Source organism: Mizuhopecten yessoensis, unplaced genomic scaffold (assembly GCF_002113885.1).
Source record: "Mizuhopecten yessoensis strain PY_sf001 unplaced genomic scaffold, ASM211388v2 scaffold7225, whole genome shotgun sequence".
Lineage (NCBI taxonomy): Eukaryota > Metazoa > Mollusca > Bivalvia > Pectinida > Pectinidae > Mizuhopecten > Mizuhopecten yessoensis.
In genome coordinates, this window is record NW_018406942.1 from 52,836 (window position 1) to 72,265 (window position 19,430).

Sequence of the window (19,430 nt, forward strand, 5' to 3'; positions counted from 1 at the left end):
GTGATGCAGGCTATGATACGGGAAAGATTGAAGTATATCCTGTTTATCCGATATATTTAAGTGATGTTCTGGTGTGATGCAAGGGGTACATTAAGGGGTCTGGCCATGTGCTAAAGGGAGTGTTATAAAGAGTAGCATATTTGGGGTTAAAAGGACTTTTGAACATATCACTATGAAAAACACAAAAACTCTATATTTAGAACTAATTGTAGGGCAAGGGACACAACCGAGTATCACAAGTGTGGTGAATGGATGTGTACTGGCATAGGGTCTCAGTGTGTGACTTTGCGACCTTCCTTTGAGTTTTATATCGTATCAAGAGTAACGGGAACAATGACGTTTTCTCTGGCTTTATTAGGAATTTCTATTCTACGTAAGTATAAAAGCATTTTTTTGTAATAAGTCATAATTCTTGAAACTATAATTCCATCCAAGTACTTTTATCTCTCAATACTTATCCAAGTTTTTATAAGTTGACTGTTTAAAGATAGTTTGCATATCTTATATCTGTGTCTTTCGAATAAACTGTGTGTCAACGCTAAACAATGTTTTGGATAGAATATAAAGTCGGTAAATAGTAGGATTGTAAATTCTGAAAGTCAAAAGTTAGGATTATATGTTAAATCCGTTATTTAGAGTATCAAAGCAGATTGTTTTGTGAGAAAATGGCTATATGCATGGGATTTTCAAGCATTAACAAATTAACGTCTATTGCTGAGGTTGATTTCAAGATTTATTCACCCGAAAATTCCTATGTTATCTGGCGTAGATCCAAGGTCCGTATGTCAGTATCCTAATTTTGGATGGACATATATATCGACATCCACCTCAGATATTGACAATTATAGATTATTGCTAAATGATACGTTCTGACCAGATAAAACTAAATAATTTCCCCTTCGTTTTGATGAATATTGCAGCGCCGTGTTAATCGCTGACTTGATGATGACGATATAGATTATATAGTTATATTGTATATAAAATATATATGATATGACAATTATATGAGACATATTGTATATAAAATATATATGAAATGTCTCATATAATTGTATTACAGTATTATTGATAAAAGAAACAGTATAAACAAAGATCTGATGAAATTCTCTGTAAAGATAAACCGATTTATAACTGGTAAAAGTAAATTATTCAATCAATTTCAAGTCAAAACTGGAACAAACCGGAATTGTGATTTTGCTGTCAGTGACGTGTATTTATATATGATGTCCCCTTATTTAGTTTGACGTCATATAATGAGGCCTACACAAAATCATTACTGACTCCTTATAGTTCCGTAGAAAGTTTCACCATTTGACCGGTCTTGATTTTAATATACCAAAAAAATATTTCAAAAATTATTCTTAAATCAATGTTTTCCAATCACCTAACGGGACCAGTTACAGAATGTTAAAACAATATCTATTTTCAAATGCTTGCTTTATCTCCCTCCGAGACCAGCTAATGTCTGCTGTAAATTTAGAATATGTAATGTTACATTACAAAACGAATACGGCAGAAGGAATAACACCATTGGAGAAGAAAGGATGTGTAATCTTCGTACCCTTATTGATTTGGAGATGAAGTTCATTTTTAATTAGTTGTAACGATAGTCAATGGTTACAACTGGCCGAATCAACTCTCCTAATCAGAACCATTACATATTGAGAAATGCGTTGCATGTAAAGTTTCTGCACTGTGACCGGTTTATGAGAATAAAGTTTTTGTCATTGGTCAATAAATGCATGGCATTATTAATTGTCAGATTTGTATTTTGATTAGATTTATTAGCGACGGGAGAAGCGCAATCTACCAATGTAAGTGGTATTGTGTCGCCGGTGACAGGAGGCGTTGGTGCTCCTCTTTCTCCTCATTCAGGCACAGCCCAGAAAGTTAAGCGAGCCCATGGATCAGTAACGGACATCCCCGAAGAACGTGAAATAGGGGAGGACGTGACAACATCGAGGGGCGGAATAACGCAGCCGACGCCTGCCGGTATGTATGACAAGAGATTATTTTGTCACGTTTTATATTTGTACCAACACATATATGTGAAAATGATGGAGTTTAAATCACTGTAAAGTTGTTGTTCCTCGGGATATGTTTTATGGACTCTCAGAATCAAATACATTTATGTCAAACGACATTACAGAGGATCCGGTCGAACAACACGACCTCAGTCCGGGAGCGGGAGCCCAGACGACGACCCCTATGAATGGACATACTGCTGCACGTCATTTTGGAACAACAATGCCATACCAGCATCACCCCTTCGCAACAACAGAGGAGGTCGAACCAGAGGACCTTCTACCAGGTAAGTTTACGAGACCCGATACAACCCAATGTTCTAAGTGCTTTTTTTCCTGAAGAAAAAAATGATATATTATAAAAGTGGTGCATCAGCCTTAGATGTAGTTTACACCACGAGCTAATTACATACGAACAATCACTACTTGATATTGGTGTTGCGTACAGTAGGCTTTATGGTCGGTGTTATTGTTGCTTAACTGGCCTTGTGTTTTACTTCCAATTAGAAAGTTTTAATGCTACAGAGTGAAAGCATGAAATGCGTGTTTCGCGTGACAAGGACGCCATTTTATGATTGCGTTTGAATTTCAATGTGCCGGGTTGGTGCTTTAAACTATTATTTTTCTTGTTTGATGGCAAAGCGTTTTCTTGATTTTGGGGTTTTGAAGGCAAATTAGTAGCTGTAACATCTCTTAACGATGAAACTATATCATTTGCTTGCAAAATGTTTTTGAGTTACAAGCATTCATAACAATACAACAGTTATACATCTTAAACCGTTGTGAAGTATGGAATGGTACCGTTATATGGGCTTGACTTAGTCAAATTATATCAAAATAAAGAATGGCTTGGTGAGTATACAACCATATTTGGTTGAGATTTTTTAAAAATTCATGTTTTTATGAGATCATTTACATATCAAACGAAAACAACCAGGGTGGAATATGACCATTCACCTTGCTACTTCTGTCTGGCCGATGATTTCCCGTTTTTTTCCACAGGATTGGGGAACTGTCCACTGTTTGAAGATGTCACAAAGGAGCATCATGTTATCATCCGACACGAAAACTGCGAAATGTAAGGGATACAATTTTGCTTCCAAACTACACCTCAGTAGTTCCTCATCATCTACGCCACGTGGTCGTTCAGTTTTATACCAAATATAAGCTTAACAATTTCATGTAAACGCTGACTATACTCAATAATTCTACCGTAATAGTTTTTGATATTAAGCACCATCTTCTCTGCAGCTTCTTCAATACAGAACATGGATACATTTTGCCAAAAAATATTTAAATCTTTTCGAAAAATAAGAAGATACAAATTGTATACTCACCAGAAATGGCTTGATTTTTGCTCAACGAGGGTAAGAAAACAGTAAATAATGTTATAAGTATGGAAGACAACCTAATTATGTAGGGTACGAAAAAAGGCCATGAAAAAGTAAAGTAAAACAATCCTGTTTCAGATTTGTATCCCATGACGATTCCATACGATGGTTCGGAGAGCCTGGATTAAGGTAAGGACACGGATAGGAAACCTGGGTCTAGTTTCACGAGCGTTCCATAACTTAAGGAAATTCCTTTATATTTCCATATGAAAGCATTATTGCAGTTACGAAAATGCGTAACACAATGGTAGTTTCCTTCATTTCGAGTGTGTTTTCATAGAGCATAGATTGTTTGATTTGATATTCAAGATAATTACAAAATTTAGCATATTATTGAATTTCAACAGATAAGCGCATTGATGAACCGGCACACTTACAATAGAGGCGATAGAAAGCTATATACAGTAGCTTCAATTAACATTATCATAAATTAGCTCCGTATTTAATTCGCAAAAATCGCTAAAATTGGAATACTGCTAAAAACATACGTTTACAGTATGTATACCCATAAAACCTACAGAATCGTCTACTATTCATTGCGCTTGAGGAACTGCAATGTATTCAAACGTTCAATTATGTGCACATTGCTTGCTTAAATGTAAAAAAGTGATTGTAAGCCTTTGTTTTTGTTTCACAATTATAACTATTACTATTATCCATATGTTGTAAAGCGTTTTAAAGTAATGTTGCAAATTAAAAAGGGCGCTATATAAATGTTGTATATTATTATACCTTTTATTGAGAATATTTTTTATCGAAATCTTATGATATTTGATATCAATCCTACATCATGAAAAGGCTAAGACAATACAGTAGTAATGTGGTACAGGTTCTATTTTGTTTTAGAGATACATTTTCACAATCCAGCAAATACGGCTATACATCGTCAATTCAGTTAGCGTGTATCTAGTTCTATTCTAACCAACACTTGGTGGTTGATGATGAAGCCTACACGTTGTTTGTACCATGTCGAGTAAAGGTAGCTTAGTTGTTTACTAGATCTTATCATTATCTAATTTATTAACAAATACCATTTTAATGTTCCAGTCCACCTTCTGTCTACGTACGGAACTTTGTATGACGTCTTACAACAGCGTCTATGTCATGGAATAATCATTGTTGATCGCGCGTAGTTTATTGTGTATGTGTCACAAAAAAGATCGAAATATGTGTTTTGTTAAAGCTTGACAATTACATACGTCAAAAGTGAAAATATGTACTGTTGCTTCACCAATTGCATTTTAGTCGTCTTAATAAATAAATTCCATACACAAGTGTATCTGCCTTTAATTTGTTTATACAATCTGATACCGAACGCGGCGTTAATGGTCTAGCAGACAAAAATGGGGGGTTTCGTGGAAATTACTTTTTGTTCCCTTTCTTGTTGATCGTTTGTGCATTCTACGTACTTTTGATTTATTCATATCTATAGGTACGAAAATGTATTGAAAGGGGCACGTCAAACGATAAGAGTAACAATTAGACATTAGAGACACGAGTATATACTCGGGTACTTCCATCATTGGGGTAGAGGGTACCGTTACAAGTAATTCCACTACAGAACTGTTGTTATAAGGACTGAATTATCTCTACAATAAAAAGCTGCATACACGATTTTTTTTCTGTTTAGAGTACCTGCCCTTGACAAGGTATTCTTCACTGATTACAATATTGGTTTAGTGTATGATACAATGTATGTTCTAATCGACCACTGGGACATGTTTTTGTTTTTGCCTTTGCGTACATTTTTCCAAATTCTAGAGTTTCCATCAACTGTTATCATGCTTAATGCAACAAAAGAGGTATTTGTTACAAACTTTACCTTGGTGAGCTTATTTCGCCTGCCTGTTAACGTTGTTGTACAAATTGTAGCGCTGTTTGATACGTGAGTTACTCCCCTTCCCGCCGTTGTTTGTCAAATATGTGTTATATACTCTCCTTTATCTGTCTCTGTCGTCTGTTGACTTGGACCTGTTCACAGTGTTTTGTAAGGGTTCTAGCTCTTGTCAACCAGCTGGTGACCTGCATATAACCCTGTTATTGTAACGTTGTTTAAAACTAACTCGATATCCTGCACATCTACAATAATGTATCTGTTATAAGTACCAACTACAGAACAGACAAAGTCCGTCCTCATACGACAATGATTGTTGCTAGGGCGTTGAACCCAAAACAAACAAACAAACAATGAACGGGAACTTACCTGACTCTATATGCAAATTCATACTAAATTAATAATAATAGAATAAAATTAATTTTGGTCTCAAGTTAACCTTTCACTGAGATATTGGATCCAGCAACGAAAGAAACGAATCTTGATAATCTTACAAATTATAATTAAATATGATATTACTCGCTGCTCAAGTTTCTTCAGATCCTTTCATAATGGTGTCGTCTACAGCACCTGTTTACTATCAAATTTTCATTAGACGAATACCAAAAAATGCCAAGCCGAACTAACTTTCTAGAAACTAAATCCATTCAAGGATGCTGAACGTGAGACATTGCACTTTGCCAAAAATGAACTACACTTCACAACGCAGCTGTTTCGTCCTTCTGTGGGTCTTAGTCTTCAATTCCGCATTTTGAAATGTTAAAAGTACCACTCTAACATAGCTGAAACGTCAAGCAAATCAATTAGATCAAATTTTGCAAGGTTCTACTCAGTTTGTATAACATTATCTACTATAAGACCCCTTTTTAACAACCTCCTGAGGACAGTCCTTTGTGATAAGCCTTCAAACAATGGAGAAGTATCATTACTGTGACAGATTCCCGCCTATTCAACAACTCTCCGCGTCTTGTCATGTTATCTGCCTGTACGTTTGAAAGTACAAGGCAGGTGAATGTTTTTATGCTCTCTGGTCTCATTCCGATGCATACCAGTATCAAAATATTTTGTGAGTATTGCTACCACCATCAGGAGTATGTTTGTTTTCAGTAGACTATTTCTATAATTAGAATGTCTTATGATGCAATGTTTGCTATCAGTATAATGTTTATATTATGCGACTGTCATATATCCACAAAATGTTTGATATCAGTTGTATATTTCTATAATTAGAACGCTTTATGAATACAGCATGTTTGATATCGGAGGAGTATTTATATAATCAGAATGCCATTTTCGACAGAATGTTTGATTATTAAGTAGATAATTTCTATAATTAGAACGTTTTATTTCGACAGATTGGTTAAAATCAATGTTTAATATCATTATCTATATTTAATATCATTATATCGCTATGTACCATTACAATTATATATAATATATATACATATATATTCCATGTTTGTAAAATACAGCTAAATGTATCCGGCACCACTTGATGTACAACACGTCGAAGAAAATAATATAGAAATATCAATATACCTGATATACCAAGTTATCAATAGACCTCGTCTATATTAAAGACGCAGATACAAAATGTCAACGAATTGTTATTGCATTTAAGAACACAATTACTTCTTGTCTGTGTTCTGTTTTGGGATTAAAATATGATGAGAAAATGTTGGATCACCAAAGTAATGAAGGTCGTAAAGTCTATGCAGAAACATCCGAGTTAGCATCTTACAGACTAACGATGTAACATTTTTTTATTTCGGTTATTCCATTGCACGTTCAAAATAAAAAAAATCTTTAAATTAGCTTCAAACACAAATTGCCTAATTTTTTTTTTTTTTTTTTTTTTTAATGACAGCATTTTTATTTAGAGATATATACCCTCTTAACGAACTAAATTTTCTGCATAGTTTCTTTCTCATAAATCACAAATACCCTTATGGTACTCTCCGCCACTTTATAGTAAGTAGCGCAACACACCATGAAAGATACTAATTTCACAGTTATGTATAACTCACAAATACACATCCCCTTCTCAAGCTTTAAGATTCAGACTACAACGACCTGTCTCCCCTGATAAAAAACACCGTTGTATATTACAAGTTCCCGCGCTGGAGCATGGTTTGTTACGTAATGAGGATGTGCAATGAGTATAGGAAGTAGACCACTCCTACTAAACACATTGACATTTAAGTTTAAATATCATTCCGTTCCTAACACATTAGAGATAGTTAACCTTTCACAGAAATATAAAAAGATACATCGATAACAACAATGGGAAAAGACAATTGTAGATGCACTGCATTGCTGTACATATTACGTGTGTACGTGCAGTCGTAATTCACAGCGGTCAGACAAAAACCAAGAAAAGTAATGTAAGTATATTTGTTTTTATTAAAAACGACAAATATAAAACAAAATGTCACCGGTACAATTAAATACTATAAAAACGTCGGGACAGTACCCGGTTCTATAATCAACCCACAAATACATTTAAAAAAATAATTTTTGTTGTTTACTGTAAAGCGTGAATGATAAATACTTGAATCAGCACTTGAGGATGCATTTTGCAATATTTATCGCTATTATTTACGGAATAAGCATCCACGATATATTGAAAGTAACTAATGAATACGGAAATGAATCCGTAGCAAAAATGAAGTGATTGCAAGTTAACAACAAAATAGCTGAACATACGAAAATTATTTGAATAAATAGACCATTTGTTCGTTCATACATGTATATTCAATAAATATTTCATTTAGTCATATTCCACTCATCAATCCATTCATTCCCCTCTGACATTCACGTGTATGTCCATCAGACACCACCCTATATGGCACCTCTCGGATATAAAAACATTTCATATTGCCTTCTCCTTCGAAAGCATTTTGTTTGTCCACTACGGAAAGTCTGTGTAACGCTGTCATATGAATAAAAGTCCCCTTTACGATATAAGGACATAGCAGACGTCCATATGTCGAGATTACGAGATTCCATACGTCCCTTTCCCTTTGCATAAAGCTATTTGAGAACGTAGCCGTGCCGACATTTTTATATATAGGTAACAATACATAAACATAACAGAAGACGTTCTGTAGGACAAATCTCAGATCGAATGTCTCTTGAAGGCTCACGTAAGTGTGACGTTATATTGCTAATCAAATCACCGGTATCACAACACCCTTCTACTGCTACCAAACACGCTAGCATGCTTTACCGAATTTGTCGAAAAAACATGCATGCAATGTATGTTTAGGTTTTGGAGCAGGAAATAGAACGAGTTCAGGATCTTTTGTAAGGAACTTCCAGGCAAATCTGTTACAGAGTTGTCGTGTAAACAGTCTTAGTACAACCATTGCGTAGTTCTTTCCTGGGCAGATCCGGAGACCGCCCCCGAATGTGAGGAATGCCGCCCTGTCTTTTCCCTCGGGTGCTTGGAGCCACCTGTCGGGGTTGAACTCTAACGGGTCAGAGAGTGTGACGTCATTCTCGTGTGTGTCACGGAAGCCGCAGATCACTGTCCAGTTTTTCGGAAGAGTGTATCCCTGAAATGGATGAAGCGACGTCAATAATGATAAAATCAAAATTTAAACGTGAACTTGTATACAAACGTCGATACATTGCATTATCTGTGGTATCAAGGTAAGAGACAAATTTTGTTTTCACTGTTTATTCAATTACATTGATATTGGCATGAGATTAATTGATGCACGTAAAATATTAATCATTTCAAATTTTTGTCAACTTTTATTATTTAAATCGAGTATTAATTTTCTATAAACGTTAATCGCTACATTGTACCTACCTACATAACAATAGACTTGTTCATTTTTCGGTAAGCTCCTCCAACAGGGGGCGTTACTCTTAAAGCCTCCTTCACAACGGAATCCAAATAACTCGGTCCTGACGTGTTGTCAATGCCTTGACTTTCGATATCCTCGCGAACTTTCTGTAGCACTGCTGGGTTACGAGTGAGGTGGTAGATGATGGCGAACGCGCCACTACTGACAGTCTCGCTGGCGTTCCACATCAGTTCCACGATGGCGTCCAATAGCCTTTCGTCATCGGGGCGCGCGTAATCGTCAAGGTCGGCACCGTAGGCCTGCAGCAATGATGGGAACTCACTTACTTTTCCTCCTTTCTCTTCTATAATGGCGGCAAATATTTTCTTCAATTCTTTCTTGGCCCTCAACCCCTAAAAACAGCAATAACCACAGTTTAAATAGGTTATATAAGGAGTTGAATCCTTCATGATGCATATCAAAAATATTGATTATATTGAATGTATAAAACATAGAACTGATGAACATTCTTTTCACAAAGGAAAATCAATTATCTTTTATTGCCAGCAATTTAAAAGGCATGTGTCATTCAATGCATTAGATCTTACCATCGGAGTTGTATGCATATACATTTTGGATATTTCGTAACTCTGATTCCATTAGAATATGGGTTTTTTTATACCCTATATATGTTTTTTTATTTGTCAGTGAAATATAAAGGTGATAATCAAGTTTTTTCACAAGCAAATCTTTGGCAGCTGTTTAACTGCTTGTAATGTTTTGCCTACAGTTATGTTAACATTGCCATAGTATTTTTCTACTGCGTGTGTTACAATACCAATCGTACACACTTACCTTGTATAAACCAAACCCCGGTAGGTTGACTGGCAATGAGAAGATGTTGTCGGTGAACTGTTGGTACAACTCTTTGATTCTACGATTGGTTTCCAGGAGTATGTCAATATCGACTAGGAATTTTGCCGCCATTTCGGTGAAGAGTGCTCTAATTTCCAAGTAAATGTCGACAGAGGGTTCCGAACTCCATCTCAGCATGTGGTCATCGATGAGGTCAACAAATCCAGAACGATGTTTCCTGAGAAACTCCGGCGACAGATACTGCATTAACTGAACCTTGCGACTTTTGTGGAGAAGTCCTTCAGACATGCTTAATGCATTAGGTCCAAGGAGTGTCCGAATGGATGACGGATAGCTGGATTTCACTGTTTTGTTTTCGCCCTGAAGTATCTCTCGGACATTTTTATTACCAGTAACGCGAATGACAGGGTTTCCAAAAAGGTGGGTCTTAAATATTCTTCCGTAGAGTCTCCTTCTCTCCCGGAAAAAGTTAACCTGGAATTGAAGAAGAAACATTATATTACCTAAAAGTGATGCAGAGCGAATGTTACACACATGCTGCAAGTAATATGTTAGCAGACAGGTATCGTTGGAATAAGGTATTATTATGACAATGTTCAAAACTATGCTTATGTGGATTGTGGATTGATTTAATCACTTGGTTTGACGAGTTATAAACCTGAAACATAAGAAATTATAGTTAAAGCGTAAATATATTTTAGCGGGACAGTAATCAATGATTGTTAAATAATACACATAACAATTGTATTTCTATTTTTTTCTTATCTTGCATTAACATAATCATTAGTATATCTTAACAGTAACTTAAGACATATTCAACGGAATCATTTACTAGTGTTAATCTAACTAAACTTCGAACAAAACGGTCTCCATCAGTGGCTAAGTCTAGTATATAATACAGACTTACCTTCTGTACGGCTAGCTTGAATGTCTCCCCTATCACGGGCCATCCTAGAGATCCCGGGGGTAGGGATGGTAACACAGTCCCATCCGTGTCTCTAGCCATCAAATACTTCATAAGAAGGAAAATGACCAGGAATATTAAAAACGCCGTTTCCAACATGTTGATATCAGGCTTTAGGGTAAAATTATTAAAATGTCCAAAATAACCTTAAGTATGAGAACTACGTTTAAAACCAGAAAGTTTAAAACTAGAAACATTTCGAAACTTACCTCTATATATACGGCGGTATAGATACGTCATGGGTGATATTTAAACTTCAATTTACGTGTACTTACTGCGTCACCGGGGGGTTAGAGGTCAGCCGACATCCGCGGATGAACCCTTCAGTAGAAGTAAACGACCCCTGCATTCACGCTCGGTACATATACTATTTAACATATAGGGCTTACATAACAGCTTTTTTTTCTCGAGGTCGTTGACCATGAAGCGAGGCCAAACACTTATTTTCCAATATCTACATATGATTTACAATAAACGACAGATGTTTTGAAACAAGAAATACAAAGACGTACACACAACTACAGACAATCTGACCGATGATATCAATGTAAAGAAGGTTATGTGGTATATATAGAATGCTTAATTATTTAAGAACAAAATACATAGTTTCATTTTAGACTCATACAACACACAGTGATAGTATCAACCGTCAGAATATTGATGTTAATTACCGGGGTAATAAATTAATTATGTTAATTCATATAATGTAGCACGTGCTACTGTTGCCTACTGGAGGTCATGTTGTTTACTTTAATAACTGGAATGTGTTATACAATTTATTAATTTTGATTATAAGTCTGAACGGTATTACTTTTGATTATTTTAATGCATGGTATAAGTTTGAACTATAAAAGACATGCCATTAGTTTTAACTACAGCATGCTAATAATCTAATATCGAATATGTTCAGAGTTCAAATACAAATTTGAGTATTTCAATTTCAATAAATTTTATTGTCAAAGGACAAATGGATTGGGCAGCAGGCATAGGCTATTTAAGCCCTTTCCAAACATAGTAACAGACAGTGGTACAAGCATAGACATATACATTAGAACCCTACAAACACATATAAACAAGTTGGTATTGTCAAATTAATAATCAAATTAGGGGAAACAACTACTAATACTCATTTTTATTATAATTGAATCGAATGGTTTAAGTTCTAACCTTTTATTTTGATATTGAAAAGACATATACAATATATACCGGTATATATATATACACATATTATGAAGAGAAAAGAAAATAGTTTATTGATGGAGCTGCATGTATAAACATTTGATGGGATTAAATTACCGCACCCAACAGATACAGGCCAAAAAGTCCATTGTATCACACAAGGCCATCCACTGATGAGTTTGGATATTCAATCCCACCAAATAGTTTAATTTATGCATATTAAACACAGGTTAGATTTATAATTACCATGTTGTAAAGCTTTATATTCTTATTTATGTAGTGGTTTCCCAATTTTTTTTTAATAAAATAGTATAACTGGTCTTCTGAACCCCAGCCCCCCTCACTAACAATGATTAAAAAGTAAACAATGCAGACAAATAGGAAATATTAATATTAATATTCATGTAGCATTTCTGGATAAAATTTGAGCATTTTAGCTTGTAAGTTAAGTAGCTTGTCCTTACAAAACGATACAGTATGTATGTATTGATGTATGAATGTACGTATTAACGTATGTATGTATTAATGTATAGTTTAAACTACAGCATGCTTGTATCTAATATCGAATATGTTCAGATTTCAAATACAATTTTTGTGTATTTTAGCCTGTAAATTAAGTAGCATGTCCTTACAAAAAGACACAGTATCAAACTCCCAAATTAAACAGCAATATTATAATATCTGTACAATAAGAGGTATATTAATAATGTCCTCGTAACGCAAAGTCAGTAGATCTATAAAACGAAGTGAACTGGAATTGTCATGGCAAAGCTATGATGTAAGATATGTATAAAATGCTAGACTAGTCTTTACAAAGCTATGATGTAAGATCTGTACAAAATGCTAGACTAGACTTTACAAAGCTATGATGTAAGATCTGTACAAAATACTAGACTAGTTTTTACAAAGCTATGATGTAAGATCTGTACAAAATGCTAGACTAGACTAGTCTTTACAAAGCTTTGATGTAAGATCTGTACAAAATGCTAGACTAAACTAGTCTTTACACAGCTATGATGTAAGATCTGTACAAAATGCTGGACTAGACTAGTCTTTACAAAGCTATGATGTAAGATCTGTACAAAATTCTAGACTAGACTAGTCTTTACAAATCTATGATGTAAGATCTGTACAAAATGCTAGACTAGACTAGTCTTTACAAAGCTACATTTTGTATGTTGTGAGTTCTGTACAAAATGCTGGACTAGTCTTTACAACGCTATGCTCTGAGATCGTTACAACGAAATCGACAGGAAGAGTCCTGTACAAGCTTTGTTCTGTGATAAATGCCTTGTCGGTATCACATTGTTGATGTGAACATCATTATTCCAAACCACGATGATTCCAAACGTAACTTATTATATCTGTTATCTCTACTGAGTGTGAACGGGAATATAAACCAATAGATACGACTGAAGAACAGGAAGGTTAATTAGGACTGGTTCTGTTGTTCCTATTGTAGAGTTATATTACCTACAAGCATCCAAGGGCAATAAAAAGTGTTAATTGTATTATAACTAATAATGACAACTTTACTAATTGTAGTATAGCAATGATTACTTTACTAATTGTAGTACAGCAATGTTTACTTAACTAATTGTAGTATAGCAATGATTACTTTACTGATTGTTGTATAGCAATGATTACTTTACTAATTGTAGTATAGCAATGATTACTTTACTAATTGTAGTATAGCAATGATTACTTTACTAATTGTAGTATAGCAATGATTACTTTACTAATTGTAGTATAGCAATGATTACTTTACTAATTGTAGTATAGCAATGATTACTTTACTAATTGTAGTATAGCAATGATTACTTTACTAATTGTAGTATAGCAATGATTACTTTACTAATTGTAGTATAGCAATGATTACTTTACTAATTGTAGTATAGCAATGATTACTTTACTAATTGTAGTATAGCAATGATTACTTTACTAATTGTAGTATAGCAATGATTACTTTACTAATTGTAGTATAGCAATGATTACTTTACTAATTGTAGTATAGCAATGATTACTTTACTAATTGTAGTATAGCAATGATTACTTTACTAATTGTAGTATAGCAATGATTACTTTACTAATTGTAGTATAGCAATGATTACTTTACTAATTGTAGTATAGCAATGATTACTTTACTAATTGTAGTATAGCAATGATTACTTTACTAATTGTAGTATAGCAATGATTACTTTACTAATTGTAGTATAGCAATGATTACTTTACTAATTGTAGTATAGCAATGATTACTTTACTAATTGTAGTATAGCAATGATTACTTTACTAATTGTAGTATAGCAATGATTACTTTACTAATTGTAGTATAGCAATGATTACTTTACTAATTGTAGTATAGCAATGATTACTTTACTAATTGTAGTATAGCAATAATTACTTTACTAATTGTAGTATAGCAATGTTTACTTTACTGATTGTTGTATAGCAATGATAACTTTACTAATTGTAGTATAGCAATGATTACTTTACTAATTGTAGTATAGCAATGATTACTTTACTAATTGTAGTATAGCAATGATTACTTTACTAATTGTAGTATAGCAATGATTACTTTACTAATTGTAGTATAGCAATGATTACTTTACTAATTGTAGTATAGCAATGATTACTTTACTAATTGTAGTATAGCAATGATTACTTTACTAATTGTAGTATAGCAATGATTACTTTACTAATTGTAGTATAGCAATGATTACTTTACTAATTGTAGTATAGCAATGATTACTTTACTAATTGTAGTATAGCAATGATTACTTTACTAATTGTAGTATAGCAATGATTACTTTACTAATTGTAGTATAGCAATGATTACTTTACTAATTGTAGTATAGCAATGATTACTTTACTAATTGTAGTATAGCAATGATTACTTTACTAATTGTAGTATAGCAATGATTACTTTACTAATTGTAGTATAGCAATGATTACTTTACTAATTGTAGTATAGCAATGATTACTTTACTAATTGTAGTATAGCAATGATTACTTTACTAATTGTAGTATAGCAATGATTACTTTACTAATTGTAGTATAGCAATGATTACTTTACTAATTGTAGTATAGCAATGATTACTTTACTAATTGTAGTATAGCAATGATTACTTTACTAATTGTAGTATAGCAATGATTACTTTACTAATTGTAGTATAGCAATGATTACTTTACTAATTGTAGTATAGCAATGATTACTTTACTAATTGTAGTATAGCAATGATTACTTTACTAATTGTAGTATAGCAATGATTACTTTACTAATTGTAGTATAGCAATGATTACTTTACTAATTGTAGTATAGCAATGATTACTTTACTAATTGTAGTATAGCAATGATTACTTTACTAATTGTAGTATAGCAATGATTACTTTACTAATTGTAGTATAGCAATGATTACTTTACTAATTGTAGTATAGCAATGATTACTTTACTAATTGTAGTATAGCAATGATTACTTTACTAATTGTAGTATAGCAATGATTACTTTACTAATTGTAGTATAGCAATGATTACTTTACTAATTGTAGTATAGCAATGATTACTTTACTAATTGTAGTATAGTAATGATTTCTAATTGTAGTATAGCAATTATTACTTTACTTATTGCAGTATAGCAATGATTACTTTCCTAATTGTAGTATAGCAATGATTACTTTACTAATTGTAGTATAGCAATGATTACTTTACTAATTGAATTCTAACTTGGTTTTTAACATGAAGCCCGTATGCAACAAATTAATGCAAATTATCAGCAGATGTACCTCTGGATATGCTTTACATCTCTGAATTGTGAAGTTCATATAATTTTAAAATGTTTTAACAGTTTCAGCAGTAGTTTAGACCAACTCGAATTTCTAACGTGTTGGCCCCTAGCATCACCAATGAGATCTAGAAGGAAAAAATGCGATACGGTGAAGTGTAATTCATTTTGGCATACTGTACGTGTGTGTGTCGTACGTTTATCTTTAAAACAATGAAAAACAGTAAGGTTTGCCTATGACACATAACGCGGAGTCACTATCCGGGCCCTGTAAACAAAACCTTGGGGTTACAGGCCTGTGCTGGTGGCCATTGACAGGAGGCTACGGTTCACAGGGCTAAGGATCTCATTATAAAGTGACTACCCACCGACGCAATCACTGCCGTTCACTGGGTCGAGAGGTCGGACAGAAGGCAACTCTAGGGGTGATGTACTGGCGGTCGAGTGTGGTTACGGGGCACGACCTTCGGCTTACAGGTGCTATTATCATTAGGTATATACACCTCTCAGCCACAGAACTTAGTTATTGATTACACAAGCAATATTTTTGAAACAAGTTTGACTTGAAAGGACAGTATTGAAAAAAAAATCGATTCCGAGTATTTCGAATGGGTAGCCGGACAGTTGGATGCCATTGTGTTCATGTAGATATTAAATGATACGTCCAAACTGTTACTTTGGACAAGCCTCAGGGTTGTTAGTAATACACCTAATACTTATGGTTCTTTGCAGTTGTTAATGAACACAAATAAACCCAGGTGTGAACGACCCGAACATTCTTAGTCTACGTGTTTCACTGGCTATCTATAATACCACAAATATTGAGATACATTGTTTACTTGATGTGTGATGAACGTTAAGCTCGGGCAGGTGAATCCTACAGTGTATAGATGTTGTGGTTTATTAACATACATCACGAGGTATATTTGTTATACATCACGAGGTATATTTGTTATACATCACGAGGTATATTTGTTATACATCACGAGGTATATTTGTTATACATCGTGTGGTATATTTATTATACATCGTGTGGTATATTTATTATACATTGGGTGGTATATTTATTATACATCGTGTGGTATATTTATTATACATCGTGTGGTATATTTAATATACATTGGGTGGTATATTTATTATACATCGTGTGGTATATTTAATATACCACACGATGTATAATAAATACACCACACGATGTATAATAAATATACCACACGATGTATAATAAATATACATTGGGTGGTATATTTATTATACATTGGGTGGTATATTTATTATACATCGTATGGTATATTTATTATACATTGGGTGGTATATTTATTATACATTGGGTGGTATATTTGCTATACGTCATGTGGTATATTTGTTGTTGTATATTTGCTAAACATCGAGTGGTATATTATTGTACATCATGTTGTATGTTTTTAATATATCATGTTGTATATTTGTTATACACCATGTGGTATAATTAATATACATCCGATGGTATATTTGTTATACATCGTGTGGTATATCTATTAATCATCGTGCAGTATATTATATATCGTGTGGTATATTTGTTATATATTTGTTTTACAGTGTATGATTAATATTTGTTATACATCGTATGGTATATTTGTTTTACATCGTGTAGTATATTTGTTTTACATCGTGTGGTATATTTGTTAAACATCGTGTGGTATATTTGTTTTACATTGTGTAGTATATTTGTTATACATTGTGTAGTATATTTGTTTTACATTGTGTAGTATATTTGTTATACACCGTGTGGTAAATTTGGTAAACATCGTGTGGTATATTTATTAACTATCGTGTGGTATAATTGCTAAACATCGTTTGATATATTTGTTGTTGTATATTTGCTAAACATCGAGTGGTTTATTATTGTACATCATGTTGTATGATTTTAATAAATCATGTGGTATATTTGTTATACGTCGTGTTGTATATTTGTAGTACATCATGTGGTATAATTAATATACATCCGATGGTATATTTGTTATACATCGGGTGGTATATCTGTTAAACATCGTGCAGTATATTATATATCGTGTGGTTTATTTGTTATATATTTGTTTTACAGTGTATGATTAATATTTGTTATACATTGTATGGTATATTTGTTATACATCGTGTGTAGTATATTTGTTTTACATTGTGTAGTATATTTGTTATACATTGTGTAGTATATTTGTTGTACACCGTGTGGTATATTTGTTATACATCGTGTGGTATATTTGTTGTACACCGAGTGGTATATTTGTTTTACATTGTGTAGTATATTTGTTATACATTGTGTAGTATATTTGATTAACACCGAGTGGTATATTTGTTATGCACCGAGTGGTATATTTGTTATACATCGTGTAGTATATTTGTTTTACACCGAGAGGTATATTTGTTATACATCGTGTGGTATATTTGTTTTACATTGTGTAGTATATTTGTTATACATTGTGTAGTATATTTGATAAACACCGAGTGGTATATTTGTTATGCACCGAGTGGTATATTTGTTAAACATCTTTTAATATATTTGTTATACATCGTGTGGTATATTTGTTTTACATCGTATGGTATATTTGTTAAATATCGTTGGTATATTTGTTATACAATTCGTAGTATATTTGTTTTACATCATGTGGTATATTTGTTATACATCGTGTGGTATATTTGTTAAACATCGTTTGATATATTTGTTATACATCGTGTGGTATATTTGTTTTACATCGTGTGGTATAATTGCTAAACATCGAGTTGTATTATTGTTAAACATCGAGTGGTAAATTTGGTAAACATCGTGTGGTATATTTATTAAATATCGTGTGGTATCATTGCTAAACATCGTTTGATATATTTGTTGTTGTTTATTTGCTAAACATCGAGTGGTATATTATTGTACATCATGTTGTATGTTTTTAATAAATCATGTGGTATATTTGTTATACGTCGTGTTGTATATTTGTTATACACCATGTGGTATAATTAATATACATCCGATGGTATATTTGTTATACATCGGGTGGTATATCTGTTAAACATCGTGCAGTATATTATATATCGTGTGGTATATTTGTTATATATTTGTTTTACAGTGTATGATTAATATTTGTTATACAACGTATGGTATATTTGTTATACATCACGTAGTATATTTGTTATACATCGTATAATTAATATTTATTTTACATCGTATGGAATATTTGTTATACATCGTTTGGTATATTTGATTTACATCGAGTGGTATATTTGTTTTACATCGTGTGGTATATTTGTTATACATCATGTAGTATATTTGTTATAAATCGTGTTAATACTATTTGTTATACATCGTTTGGTATATTTGTTATACATCGTGTGGTATATTTGTTATACATCGTATGGTATATTTGTTATACATCGTATGGTATATTTGTTATACATCGTTTGGTATATTTGTTTTACACCGATTGGTATATTTGTTATACATCGTTTGGTATATTTGTTATACATCGTGTGGTATATTTGTTTTACATCGTGTGGTATATTTGTTTTACATCGTGTGGTATATTTAGTATTCATCTTGTTGTTTATTTTAAAGCATCGAATA

The 19,430-nt window shown here is 33.0% G+C and overlaps 2 protein-coding genes across 2 annotated transcripts; one reads left to right on the forward strand and one right to left on the reverse strand.

Annotated features, from left to right (window-relative positions):
* The first annotated feature begins 299 nt into the window (after window positions 1-299).
* On the forward strand, window positions 300-4,684 carry LOC110453280. Its single transcript, XM_021502167.1, has 6 exons — window positions 300-373; window positions 1,780-1,992; window positions 2,150-2,311; window positions 3,027-3,102; window positions 3,494-3,544; window positions 4,463-4,684. The coding sequence occupies exons 1-6, from the start codon at window positions 334-336 to the stop codon at window positions 4,494-4,496; spliced, it is 576 nt and encodes a 191-aa protein (XP_021357842.1). The 5' UTR covers window positions 300-333; the 3' UTR covers window positions 4,497-4,684.
* A 3,867-nt stretch (window positions 4,685-8,551) lies between these two features.
* Window positions 8,552-11,050, reverse strand: LOC110453273 (cytochrome P450 26B1-like). The gene is made up of 4 exons (XM_021502161.1): window positions 10,827-11,050; window positions 9,899-10,393; window positions 9,067-9,456; window positions 8,552-8,806 (listed from the first exon to the last, which is right to left on the reverse strand). The coding sequence occupies exons 1-3, from the start codon at window positions 10,980-10,982 to the stop codon at window positions 9,067-9,069; spliced, it is 1,041 nt and encodes a 346-aa protein (XP_021357836.1). The 5' UTR covers window positions 10,983-11,050; the 3' UTR covers window positions 8,552-8,806.
* Window positions 11,051-19,430: the final 8,380 nt, after the last annotated feature.

Bases quoted from the DNA above. Each gene is read 5' to 3' on its own strand.
- LOC110453273 (XM_021502161.1), bottom strand. From the start codon at position 10,982: ATGTTGGAAACGGCGTTTTTAATATTCCTGGTCATTTTCCTTCTTATG. The intron at 10,394-10,826 runs GTAAGTCTGTAT...CTTCAATTCCAG, and splicing joins TCAAGCTAGCCGTACAGAAG to GTTAACTTTTTCCGGGAGAG. The intron at 9,457-9,898 runs GTAAGTGTGTAC...TGCTGTTTTTAG, and splicing joins CGGGGTTTGGTTTATACAAG to GGGTTGAGGGCCAAGAAAGA.
- LOC110453280 (XM_021502167.1), top strand. From the start codon at position 334: ATGACGTTTTCTCTGGCTTTATTAGGAATTTCTATTCTAC. The intron at 3,103-3,493 runs GTAAGGGATACA...ATCCTGTTTCAG, and splicing joins CGACACGAAAACTGCGAAAT to ATTTGTATCCCATGACGATT. The intron at 3,545-4,462 runs GTAAGGACACGG...TTAATGTTCCAG, and splicing joins TTCGGAGAGCCTGGATTAAG to TCCACCTTCTGTCTACGTAC.